At 39.4% G+C, this 12912-nt stretch overlaps 1 protein-coding gene across 5 annotated transcripts in view; it reads right to left on the bottom strand.

The window, feature by feature from the left end:
- CSNK1G3 (casein kinase 1 gamma 3) overlaps positions 1 to 12912 on the bottom strand; it is a 157889-nt gene that overhangs the window by 95767 nt on the left and 49210 nt on the right. For all 5 annotated transcript variants that reach the window (XM_077817379.1, XM_077817381.1, XM_077817380.1 and 2 more), the window contains one exon: positions 6801 to 6870. In XM_077817379.1, the coding sequence (XP_077673505.1) occupies positions 6801 to 6870 (70 nt within the window). The remainder of the gene's footprint in view (positions 1 to 6800; positions 6871 to 12912) is intronic.

The following is a 12912-nucleotide window of genomic DNA, read 5'->3' as shown; positions in this document are numbered from 1 at the left end:
ATTTTATACCTATGACTATCAGTTTTATTTACTTATCCTGTAGTTTTGAGTATTAGAAACAGCAATTAAATTACCTTTTAAATTTGACTTCTCAGTTTACTGCCACAGTGCTGACAGACTGATCACTTGCTGCGTAAGTAAGTATTTCCTGCCAATAATTCACTGAGTTATTCTTACTTTTGAATTGTGACTGTGTAAAAAGGAGTGATTGAGTTTTCACAAAACTTTTCAATTGGGTATGACGCTAAAGAAAAAGCACATCATTTATGTGAAAAATCGATAACACGATCTAAGGAAATTAGTTAAATATATTGACTAATCTAATTTCAGAAAACTAGTTTCCCCAATTAATTTTCACTAAAGCACCAGCTCTGTTGGAATGCATGGCCACCAGAAGGGTACACACCAACAGAAGTCCATGTTTTTTCTTCTACACTCCAGAAAGCAGCAAGAGGTGCTCCCAACTGTGTCAATGCACCCAAAGATCTTTGGACCCATTTGCACTACTCTCCTAGAGCATCTTATTCTTCGGGTCGAGATTCCTATATTGTTTATAGGAAGGGTACTCCACAATCTAGAAGATTCATCCCATTCTCTTTGCGCCATTACTTATCCCCCAAAAATTGCCACGATGCAAGTTGTATTAAAGCACTCTGAGCTTCGTACCTTATTACCCCTGACTTTTGAAATATGGTGGGACACACAGAACAAGAGATTAAAAAAAAACAAGAAACATTTGCCTGGAAAGCAAAGCATAGGAGACTTGACTTATGATAATTTAAATTACGAAAGGCCTATATAATGTAAACTGATCAGTTCCCTCTATTTTGCTCCATTCCACAATGAAAGATCAAGGGCTCAATGACCTTAGCAGCAAGTCAATTTAGAACCAATGAAAAAGGAAGTACTATTATATAATGTATGATCATCCTGCAGAATTTATTGATAAAGGAAACCATTAATTCAAATGTTATGGCTGAAATTCCCCCCACCCTCCCTTAAGGGCTGGATAATTTTTACAACCACTGCCAACTGTACTAGGACAAGCTAAAGTAAGAGTTATCAAATTCCATGCCTCACGATGAAATCACTTGCAGAAACTAAGAATTGATTCCCCATCCCACTTCAATGCACAACTGGCTGGGCATATATTTTGGGGGAGTGGGAAGTCACTTTCCACTGAAGCATCAGACAGTGGTAGCTGCTGATGTCAAGCTAGAGAACATAGTCCGATCTAATGTATGGAAAATATGTAGAATTTGACCATGTGTATCTGATTATCAACATCACAATTCACATTAGAAAACTGAAGATTATTTTCGGAGCATATTTTAGAATTAAAAAGTATAAGTAGCAAGTTAGAGTACATTTACCCTTGCTTGCCAACAACGTAAAAGCACAAATTGAGTGGTGAATCTGAAAGTTAATGAGGTACTGGATTAATTTAATCCACATGTCCTTTCACTATTACATAATGGATTCATACAAGAGTAAATCAGCCCAGACATTGTAACTGGTTCTGGATTTTGTGTATAATTGTTTTCAAGGCTTTTTTCGGAGCAAGAGAGTGAGAGCGAAGTATGAGGGGATTCTCAGGCTGTTTTTTTAAACAAAAGATTTTTTTTTCTAGTCTATGACTTCACAGATGTAGAAATGCATCAGTACATCATTCCATGGACAAAAGCTACTAAAGATTATGCAGAAAGCCCTGTCCTACAAATGTGTTTTGTCAGTTACTATTGCAACTAAAATGCTATTATTATTATTAACTATCATTATTATTGAGTTATTATTGATAACTCAAAAAGAACATCTTCTGTCAAGTGGCACACTACATCACTACACTAAAATTCACAGATCAGATATCAGCAGGAGTCAATTAAAATGAAATCACAGGAAATGTTATGCAGTTTCTATAACAGTTGACTAAGTAAAGGTGAACATATTCTATAAAGGCTTTATTATTTCAGCTTTAGAGAGTTACCATTGATGTCACTTACATTCAAAACAGTTGCTCCTAATATTGTATTATAGGCAGAACAGGTAGCCATGCTTAACACATAATGTTAACAAAACCCTGTTTTGGTAACTTATAACTGCAAATTTTAACGGTTTGCGCTGAAGTTTCCATACCATTTGTCTGCCCCAGGCTGAATTATTTACTTTTTTTAAATTATTAATTTCAGCTAAAACGTTTCAGCTATTTCTCAAAGAGATCAGGAAAAAATATATTGGTAAGCATATCTTTAAAATATTTACAACCACTTTGTTAAGAACCTCTTATGCTTCCATGCTTTGAGGCATGGATTTGAAATTTGACAAGTCACAACACCCTGGTATCAAAGGTTTGCCTTTTGTCATCCCTGTGAAAACCCACAGGAATTTGGCCATGTTATAAGCCTCTTAATATCTTAGTTCACATAGTTTGGCAGCTAATTCTCTGAATATTTCATCTGCAGAGTGGTTATATTTCAGCTCAGGAATGTTGAGACTGAGGACTTGCTTTGCAATTGCTCCTCCAGGCAGCCAGGGTCTGTTGTGGCAATAGCCACAGAAATCAAAAGCAGGGACATCATCTCCTGTACTCAATGCTCCTCCAGCCAGCACTAGGCAGGGAGGAGAATGAGAAAGTAGCCTGATTTGAATGCAGAGAGGTGGTAAGGGGAAGACTGAGTCTGGGCCAGGAAGCTAACCAGGTTGCAGGGAGAAGTCAAGGAAAAGGACAGGCTAGAGGGCAGAAGAGTCTATAATCTCTAGAGTACACTCCCCTCCGAATCTGGAAAAAAACCTCTGTTTCAACAATCCTCTGCTGTCAGCAAATATATGTGAAACCCACTGACAAAATGTGTACCATCTACCTCTAGTGGTTGGTCCACAGAAGATGACAAACCTACTGCAGCTTTCAGTTACTGTTAGAATTCTGCCATCATTTGAACTGTACTGTAGATCTGGAAGTTCTATCCCTCCTGTTGAAGCAGGAGGGAGTCGCTATGATTCTACATGATGGAATTTCTTTTCAGCTTGCTTTTTTAAAGGAAATTACATACAAAAAACTATACTAAAAGATTAAGATTTCAAAGTCAAGCAGTCAAAACTTAGGAAATGCCAGAATTAAGATTGTCAATACAACCTTAATTCAGCCCCCTTGTTCATATGCATGATGATAGTCTACACGATCACATACCATTTTTTTCCACAGAACTCCTGCCTCATTCAGTGCGCAGGATGAATAGTGCTCTGGAATTCATTACAGTGTATACTGAATGAGGCTGCTGTCTATACTACCCTGGCCTCATTTGTTTCAGAAGAAAGGTGTGTAGTAATTGAGGACAGGGACTTCAGTAACTAGTGCCTTAATTTGTATTTAAGGCAGCTGCATGCCATTCTGGAGAACTGGGTTTTAGCCCTACCTCTGCTACACAGTTCCTATGTGATTCTGGGCAAGTCACTTAAACCAAACTTTTCACAATCTGCCACTAACTAGGTGTTCCTCATTTTCTGAGAGCCCAACCTGAGACAGTACGGCTGCAACTGAAGTGAATGGGACCTGTGCTTAGAATTAACAAGGCATCATAAAATGCATGAGTACTCTGAAAAATCAGGACCTCAAAAATCACGTGTCAGATTATTCACCCACAATTAGTGGACAGTTGGCAATTTTGTCTAATTTCTATGGCATGGCTTCCCACATCTGTAAGTCAGGGATAAAAATCACCACCTCACTTCACATAGAAAGTGTGAAGATAAAGATTCACAGGTGTTTGCGAAGCACTCAGGTGATGGCGTGCCATGTAATAGACCACAAGGAAATTCTGTATTCAGTGCACAATTTGGACTGTCTGTACTGAAGACAGCATAGGCCCACACAAATCAATTAAAAACAAAACAAAATATTGAATTAAAAACAAACAAGGTGCAAACAAGGTGGCTGAATTAAGTTTGAACAATCAACCTTAATTCTGAAATTTCCCAACTTGAATGCTTGACTGTGCAGCCTTAACAATCTAATAATGTAGTTATAAAAAAAATATAATCCACTATACCTGATCTTAAAAACCTTCAGTGATGAGGATTCACAACCTCCCTTGGAAGCCTGTTCTAGTACTTAACTATCCTTATAGGTAGAAACTTTTCCCCCCTAATATCTAGCTTAAATCTCGCTTGCGGCAGTTTAAGCACATTACTTCTTGTCCTGCCTTCACAGTGGACATGGCAAACAACTGATCCCTATCTTTATAATAGCCATTAGCTTATTTGAACACTTTCTCAGGTCCGTCTCTGTCCCTCGCCCCCAGTCATCTTTTCTCAAGACTAAACACATCCAGTTTTGGGAGTTTTTTTAATCTTTCCTCTAGGTCAGGTTTTCTAAACCTCTTTTTGTTGTTCTCCTCTGGACTCTCTCCAGTTTGTCCACATCTTTCTTAAAGCATGGCACCCAGAACTGGACACAGTACTACAAGTGAGGTACTCACCAGTGCCAAGCAGAGTGGGACAGTTACTTCCCATGTTTTACATATCATATTCCTGTTAATACATGCCAGAAAGATAACAGCCTTTTTTGCAAGTGCATCACACTGACTACTCATCCATGATCCACTATATCGCCAAATCCTTTTCAGCAGTGGTAGCAGAATAATCTAGCCACTTATTTCTCATTTTGTAATTGTGCATTTGACTTTTCCTTTCTTAACTGTAGTACTTTGCACTTGTCTTTGTTGAAGTTCATCTTGATGATTTCTGACCAGTTATCCAATTTGTCAAGGTTGTTTTGAATTCTAATTCTGTCCTCCAAACTGCTTGCAGCTCCTCCCACCTTGGTGATATCCACAAACTGTATAAGCATACTTTCCACAACATTATCAAAGTCATTAATAAAAATATTGACAAGTACTAAATCCAGGACAGACCCTTGCAAGAGACCACTAGATACCATCCTCCCATTTTGACAGCAAACTATTGGTAACTACTCTGAGTATGGTCCTTCAACCTCTTATGCACCCAACTTGGAGTAATATCATTTAGAACACATTTCCCTAGTTTGCTTATGAGAAGGTCAGGTGGAATTGCATCAAAATCCTTACTAAAATCAAGATATACTGTAGCTACATAATTGAAAGATGGGTAAGGAACTGGTTAAAGGGAAGACTATAACAGATCATACTGAAAGGTGAACTGTCACACTAGAAAGAGGTTATTAGTTGAGTTTCTCCAAGGATCAGTCTTGGGACCAATCTTATTCAACATTTTCATTAATGACCTTGGCACAAAATTTGCATATCACACAAAGGTGGAGGTATTGCCATTAAGGAGAAAGACCAGAAGATCATACAAGAAGGTTTGGACAGCCTTGAAAACTTGAATAAAGAGAAATGGGATGAAATTTAATAATGCAAAGTACAAGGTCATGCACTTAGGGACCAAAGAATTTTTGCTATAAGCTGGGGATGCATCAGTCAGAAGCAATAGGAGGAGAAAGACATGGGGATATTGGTCAATCGCAGGATGATAATGAGCCACCAATGTGATGCAGCCATGAAAAATGCTAATGCAATCTTAGGATGCATCAGTCAAGGTATTTCCAGTAAAGATAGGGAAGTGTTATTACTATTATATAAAGCACTGGTGAGACTTCATCTGTAATACTGTGTGCAATCCCCATCTCCCAGGTTTAAGAAAGATAAATTCAAACTGGAACAGCTGCAGAGAAGAGCTACTAGGATGATAAGAGAAATGTAGAACCAACCTTCAGAGAGGAGACTTAAGGAGCTTAGCTTGTTTAGCCTATCAAAATGAAGGATATGGGGAAATATAGCAGCTCTCTATAAATACATCAGAGGGATAAACACCAGGGAGGGAGAGGACTCATTTAAGTTAAGGGCCAATTTGGCACAAGAACAAATGAATATAAACTGGCCATCATCAAGTTTAGGCTTGAAATTAGACAACGGTTTCTAACCATCAGAAGAGTGAAGTTCTGAAACAGCCTCCTCCTCCCACACACTAAATGTTCATATGCGCCCTGCTGGCATGCACTAAAAGTTCCCTTGTACGCTTTAACGTGCTCCCATTTCAGAAAGGGTAGATTACAGTACTACGAAATTTTAGTGTGCATCAGAAGGCTCTACATGGATACTTGGAGAGCAGCACACACGAGCTTGCCACAACTATAGCCTGGTCTACACTGGGGGGAAATCAACCTACATTACACAACTTCAGCTATGTGAATAACGTAGCTGAAGTAGACGTACTTAGATCTACTCACCACAGCGTCTTCACGGCAGTGAGTCGACTGCTGCCTCTCCCCCGTCAACTCCGCCTGTGCCTCTTGTGCCAGTGGAGTACAGGAGTCGACGGGAGAGCGCTCGGGGTAGTATAGACATACCTTAAGTGTTTGTACAGACAAGCCCTTAGCACACCAATTCACACCCACAACTTCTATAACGTCTAAGGTTTGAGTACTTGGAAGCTATATTTTTCAATAGGTAAAAAACTATCAGTTTACAATAAATCGAAGTTAAATACATATACGCACAATTGCAAAAACAGTGTATAAATATACTACAGAATATATTTCCATCAGAGTGAATAAGCCAGTACAGACATGAAAATATTCCAGCAATAAAGTTATATATGAAACCAAATGGCTTTCAGTCTATTTTTTGTTTTGCTGCTATGGCTACCTGCTGATTTAAAAAGATGTTATTAAAGGACAGTTACACCCCAAGATCAGTCAACTCATGTTTAATCCATTGTCAGTTTTCACATTATTTTACAGTCTGATACACTGTACGTATGTTTACCTCCAGATCCTAATTGCTTGTAGAATCTATATTCCAAATGTAGCTGTGGTGCTCTGGACTTCATTGGCTCCTGATTTTAAAAAAAAAAAAAAAAGGCAAACAGAAAGGATTTAACCTTTAAAATAAGACAGTTTATCTCAATTACAGTTTTTGCATTATTTACTATCCATTGCTCTAATAATCAATATATAGCGAAGATGTCTTTACCAAAAAAAAAAAAAAAAGTTTTACACTGCCAATACTTAGTGAAAATGTACACAGTGAAACGAACTGGTGTTAACAGATTACAGAAGGTTAAGCAGTCCCCATCCCAAACTAATTCTATATTAGATGGTAAAAAAAGAAAAACGGTCAAAACAGGATTATTTGGGTTGCGAAGGCAAGCACCTGAAAGTTAGAAAATGCCAGATTTACAGTTGCCCATGAAATCTTCATTCTGACCTCTGTGTATTGAAGGAGACAGGAATCATGTGGGAAAAAAGTATGTGATCATGTAATTAAGTATGTGATCATGTAATTATTCACACGCACAAGGGGGTACAATTAAGATGTAGAGGTTAACTATAAATCTGGCATTTCCAACCTTTTGAGTGCCTGATTCTGCAAACTAAACATTCTACCATAGTTTTGGTTTGGTTTGTCTGCCTGTTGAGAGGTTTATTTTTTTTTTAAATAAAGTTCTACTGAGTGCAACAACCCCTCATTATGTATCAGTGGGTAATGAAGCCTGAACCTTCACCATTACAGCACAGACTACTAACTCTTGAGTTACAGGACCAACTACAATAACTGACAGTAGGCAAGGCTGTTATCCCAGTGCGGCGGGGGGGGGGGTATCTACAGAGTGTATTTTGTTTCCATAGGTAACAATATTGAGAACACACACAGTTGGCTGTAATAGATATCTCTAGCAAGATACAAGAGCATACTTAAAGATAAACTCACCTTGTCCTTGAACTTGAATTTAAATATTGTAAAGAAGATTTTTCTTTACTATCTAAACTCCATCTTAATAAAATTTGCCCAAAAGCAAATAAAGCAAGTCTAAAAGCAATAAACAAAGACTATATACAAGAATGCTTAAGTAAGAAATCAAGCGTCAGATTTAAAAGCAGAAAAATATAATTTGTTTTATGAGCTGTTAAAGACATCCTACGCCAAGAGCTAGAACTATAGTCCCAGAGATTTACCGGAGTGTGCTCTGAAGTATCTACCACTACCCTAACTTTTTCTTGATGTTCAAATGCTGAGGGATCTAAACAGCATACTGTGCTCTCTCAAAAGAGGCATAGTGAGCTTCTTCAACTATATAAGCACAAGACTTCGTTATTTTCCATGTGAAAAGTTGCCTCACAAGCCTTACAGCATTCCTTAGATCATTAGTTTTTTGTGAAGGCTTTCTCCAGAGTCAGTTTTACATCCATGCAGGGCCAGGATTTTTTAAATTATATTCAAGTTTCCATGCAAAGGAAAGTGTCCCTTGTTTTCCCTAGATGAGAATGGTTCTTCCTCTGAAGGATAGTCTGGTGGTTAAGACTAGGCTGAACTCTTGGCTCTGCCGCATGCTTATTACAAAAACTTTAATCTCGGTCTCAGTTCCCTACCTGAGAAACAGGAACTGTTCCTTACCTCAAAGGAATGCTGTTTGAATATGAACAGCTTCTGTGAGATGCTCATATAGGTTATGATGAGAGAGACTCTCTTATGTTAAACAGATACACTTGTCACAAATATTTGAGTGCTGTGTTTTTATTGCATGTTAATTTGTATACTCAAAGCACACCAGGAAACAAGAGATCATTGGCTTATTCATTTCCTTCTATAACAATTTGATAAAAGAATTTAAGCATTGCAGAAGACAGTTGCTCACCCTAGTCCTAAGGGCAAAGACCCAGGGTCTATGTAAACGTTGTCCTATGACAACGTCAAAGTACACAGCTGCATATCACTTCATTTCGACAATTTTTAGCTCCACTACAGCCTCACAGTCCAATGGTAACTTTTACTTATTGCAGAGCTGCTACATTGTACTCCTTCAGTCTCTTTTGTATACTCTAACAATGCACCAGTCTGACTACAGGATGGTTTCAGGGAGCAGATTCCCATTGGAGACAGGGGTCATCACATGAGTATTGCTTCTTGTTGACCGCTCATTCCAGGAACCATACCAGCCTGTTAACTTTTTATTTTATACTTGTAAATACAGACAAACTAATCCAGGTTATCTCTGCAGGTATTTCAGTATATCATCATTCTGGGCAGCAATAACTGATGATCTCATCTCTAAAAACTTAAATGTCCTGTCTGCCTCCTGGATCCAAAGGGTTCTTCCAACTTCTGGGATAGACTACACCACAGCACTTTTGTTTCCTCTTCATTCCCCTTGGGAAATCATATCTTGCAGAGGTTCAATGGAGACTGAATAAGCTGATTCGAGGCTACTGACGACAAAATAGCAGGAACTTCCTCTCAAACATTTTATCAATCTGATCATTCAGTGACGGAAAGAATTATTATTTTCAGATTGGTGGAGCATTGAGTAGCAATTTTCTTCTACTAGTGTAACTTCAGTTTTTTAAAAAAAATTGTCTTGCATATGATCTAATCAGAGGATCTGCCATACTGTATCAGACTAATTGTCTATAAAGTCTGTGACAAAGTTCCTCCTCTACCTTGGTGGGACTTGTGCTTATTGGTGGATTTGCTCACCTTGGAGCTTCACGGCAGCCCTCAGTTTGGCCGTTTTCTTGAACCCACAGTCCAGGTCAACTCCTCCTGTGTCTGACCAGGAGTTGGGAGGTTTGGGGGGGAACTGTCTAGAGTGCTTCCTGGAACAGCTGTGCGACAGCTACAACTCCCTGGGCTACTTCCCCATGGCCTCCTCCCAAAACCTTCTTTATCCTCACCATAGGACCTTCCTCCTGGTGTCTGATAATGCTTGTACTCTTCAGTTCTCCAACAGTATGCGTTCTCATTCTCAGCTCCTAGTGCCTCTTGCTCCCAGCTCCTTACGCGCGCACCACAAACTGAAGTGAGGTCTTTTTTAAACCCAGGTGCCCTGATTAGCCTGCCTTAATTGATTCTAGCAGCTTCTTGATTGGCTGGAGGTGTTCTAATCAGCCTGTCTTAATTGTCTCCAGAAGGTTCCTGATTGTTCTGGAACCTTCCCTGTTACCTTACCCAGGGAAAAGGGACCTACTTAACCTGGGGCTAATATATCTGCCTTCTATTACTCTCCTGTAGCCATCTGGCCCGACCCTGTCACAAGTCACATATCCTACTATTACTTTATTATATAAATTGCTCCATTCGCTCTTCAGACAAAACAATCCCTGCCATAAATAGCTTACAGTGTATGCTTAGATACAGCATGGCAAAGGAAAAACTACTGAGTGTGGGGAACTTTGGCAAGACTGGACATGGTTGCTTTAGGTAGTTGTGCATTTATGTTGATGGGTCTTTTTTTTTTAGAAAGTTTGTTATGAACTGTAATAGATGTTTATGAATAAAGGTTTGGGGGGAAGCTTATTTGGTTGGTGGTTTAACATGCAGAGTGGGTGAATTTGTGGGAGCAAAAGAGAAGATAATGGAAGGAGTGGGAGAGTCTGAAGCATGACATGTGGCAGGGCAACAAAGGAAATGTGCTTGCCAGAGAGGGCAAGATAATAAAATAAAAGTAAATGAATAAAAATGTTAACAAGATACGGAGTGCACGGTTCCGATGTTCCCAAACTGTGGTCAATGGAGAACTGACTGGTCATGCGATGCTAGTTATTCATAGATATTTAGGTCAGAAGGGACCATTATGATCATCTAGTCTGACCGCCTGCACAATGCAGGCCACAGAATTTCACCCACCACTCCTCAAAAAACCTCTTACCTATGTTTGAGCTACTGAAGTCCTCAAATCGTGGTTTAAAGATTTCAAGGAGCAGACAATCCTCCAGCAAGTGACCCGTGCCCCATGCTACAGAGGAAGGCGAAAAATCTCCAGGGCCTCTTCCAATCTGCCCTGGAGGAAAATTCCTTCCCGACCCCAAAATATGGCGATCAGCTAAACCCTGTGCATATGGGCAAGATTCACCAGCCAGATACTAACAGAAAATTCTTTCCTGAGTAACTCAGATCCCACCCCATCTAACATCCCATCACAGGCCATTGGTCCTATTTACCGTGAATATTTAATTACCAAAACCATGTTATCCCATCATACCATCTCCTCCATAAACTTATCAAGTTTAATCTTAAAGCCAGATAGATCTTTTGCCTCCACTGCTTCCGTTGGAAGGCTATTCCAAAACTTCACTCCTCTGATGGTTAGAAACCTTCATCTAATTTCAAGTCTAAACTTCCCAATGACCAGTTTATACCCATTTGTTCTTGTGTCCACATTGGTACTAAGCTTCAATGATTCCTCTCCCTCTCCGGTATTTATCCCTCTGATATATTTACAGAGAGCAATCATATCTCCCCTCAACCTTCTTTTAGTTAGGCTAAACAAGCCAAGCTCCTTGAGTCTCCTTCCATAAGACAAGTTATCCATTCCTCGGATCATCCTAGTAGCCCTTCTCTGTACCTGTTCCAGTTTGAATTCGTCCTTCTTAAACATGGGAGACCAGAACTGCACACAGTATTCCAGGTGAGGTCTCACCAGTGCCTTGTATAACGGTACTAAAACCTCCTTGTCTCTACTGAAAATCTCTCCTGATGCATCCCAAGACCACACTGGCTTTTTTCACAGCCATATCACATTGGCGGCTCAAAGTCATCCTATGATCAACCAATACTCCAAGGTCCTTCTCCTCCTCCGTTACTTCTAATTGATGCGTCCCCAGTTTATAACTAAAATTCTTGTTATTAATCCCTAAATGCATGACCTTACACTTCTCATTATTAAATTTCATCCTATTATTATTACTCCAGTTTACAAGGTCATCCAGATCCTCCTGTAGGATATCCCTGTCCTCCTCTAAATTGGCAATACCTCCCAACTTTGTATCATCCGCAAACTTTATTAGCGCACTCCCACTTTTTGTGCCGAGGTCAGTAATAAAAAGATTAAATAAGATAGGTCCCAAAACCGATCCTTGAGGAACTCCACTGGTAACCACCCTCCAACCTGACAGTACACCTTTCAGTAGGACCCGTTGTAGACTCCCCTTTAACCAATTCCTTATCCACCTTTCAATTTTCCTATTGATCCCCATCTTTTCCAATTTAAGCTAATAATTCCCCATGTGGCACGGTATCCAACGCCTTACTGAAATCTAGGTACATTAGATCCACTGCTTTTCCTTTGTCTAAAAAATCTGTTACTTTCTCAAAGAAGGAGATCAGGTTGGTTTGGCACGATCTACCTTTTGTAAAACCATGTTGTATTTTGTCCCATTTACCATTGACTTCAATGTCCTTAACTACCTTCTCCTTCAAATTTTTTCCAAGTGCATACTACAGATGTCAAACTAACAGGCCTATAATTACCCGGATCACATTTTCCCCCCCTTCTTAAAAATAGGAACTATGTTAGCAATTCTCCAATCATACGGTACAACCCCTGAGTTTACAGATTCATTAAAAATTCTTGCTAATAGGCTTGCAATTTCTCATGCCAATTCCTTTAATATTCTTGGATGAAGATTATCTGGGCCCCCCAATTTAGTCCCATTAAGCTGTTCGAGTTTTGCTTCTACCTCAGATATGTTAATATCTACCTCCATAACCTCATTCCCGTTTGTCATGCTACCATTATCCCTAAGATCCTCTTTAGCCTCATTGAAGACTGAGGCAAAGTATTTGTTTAGATATTGGGCCATGCCTAGATTATCCTTGACCTCCACTCCATCCTCAGTGTTTAGCAGTCCCACTTCTTTCTTTGTTTTCTTATTTATATGGCTATAGAACCTTTTACTATTCATTTTAATTCCCTTGGCAAGATCCAACTCTATTTGACTTTTAGCCTGTCTCACTTTGTCCCTACATGTTCTGACCTCAATAAGGTAGCTTTCCTTGCTGATCCCTCCCATCTTCCACTCCCTGTATGCTTTCTGCTTTTCCTTAATCACCTCTGTGAGATGCTTGCTAATCCAGCTTGGTCTACAACTCCTGCCTATGA

This window comes from Eretmochelys imbricata, chromosome 5, assembly GCF_965152235.1.
Source record: "Eretmochelys imbricata isolate rEreImb1 chromosome 5, rEreImb1.hap1, whole genome shotgun sequence".
Lineage (NCBI taxonomy): Eukaryota > Metazoa > Chordata > Testudines > Cheloniidae > Eretmochelys > Eretmochelys imbricata.
This window is presented reverse-complemented; position numbering and strand designations above follow the sequence as displayed.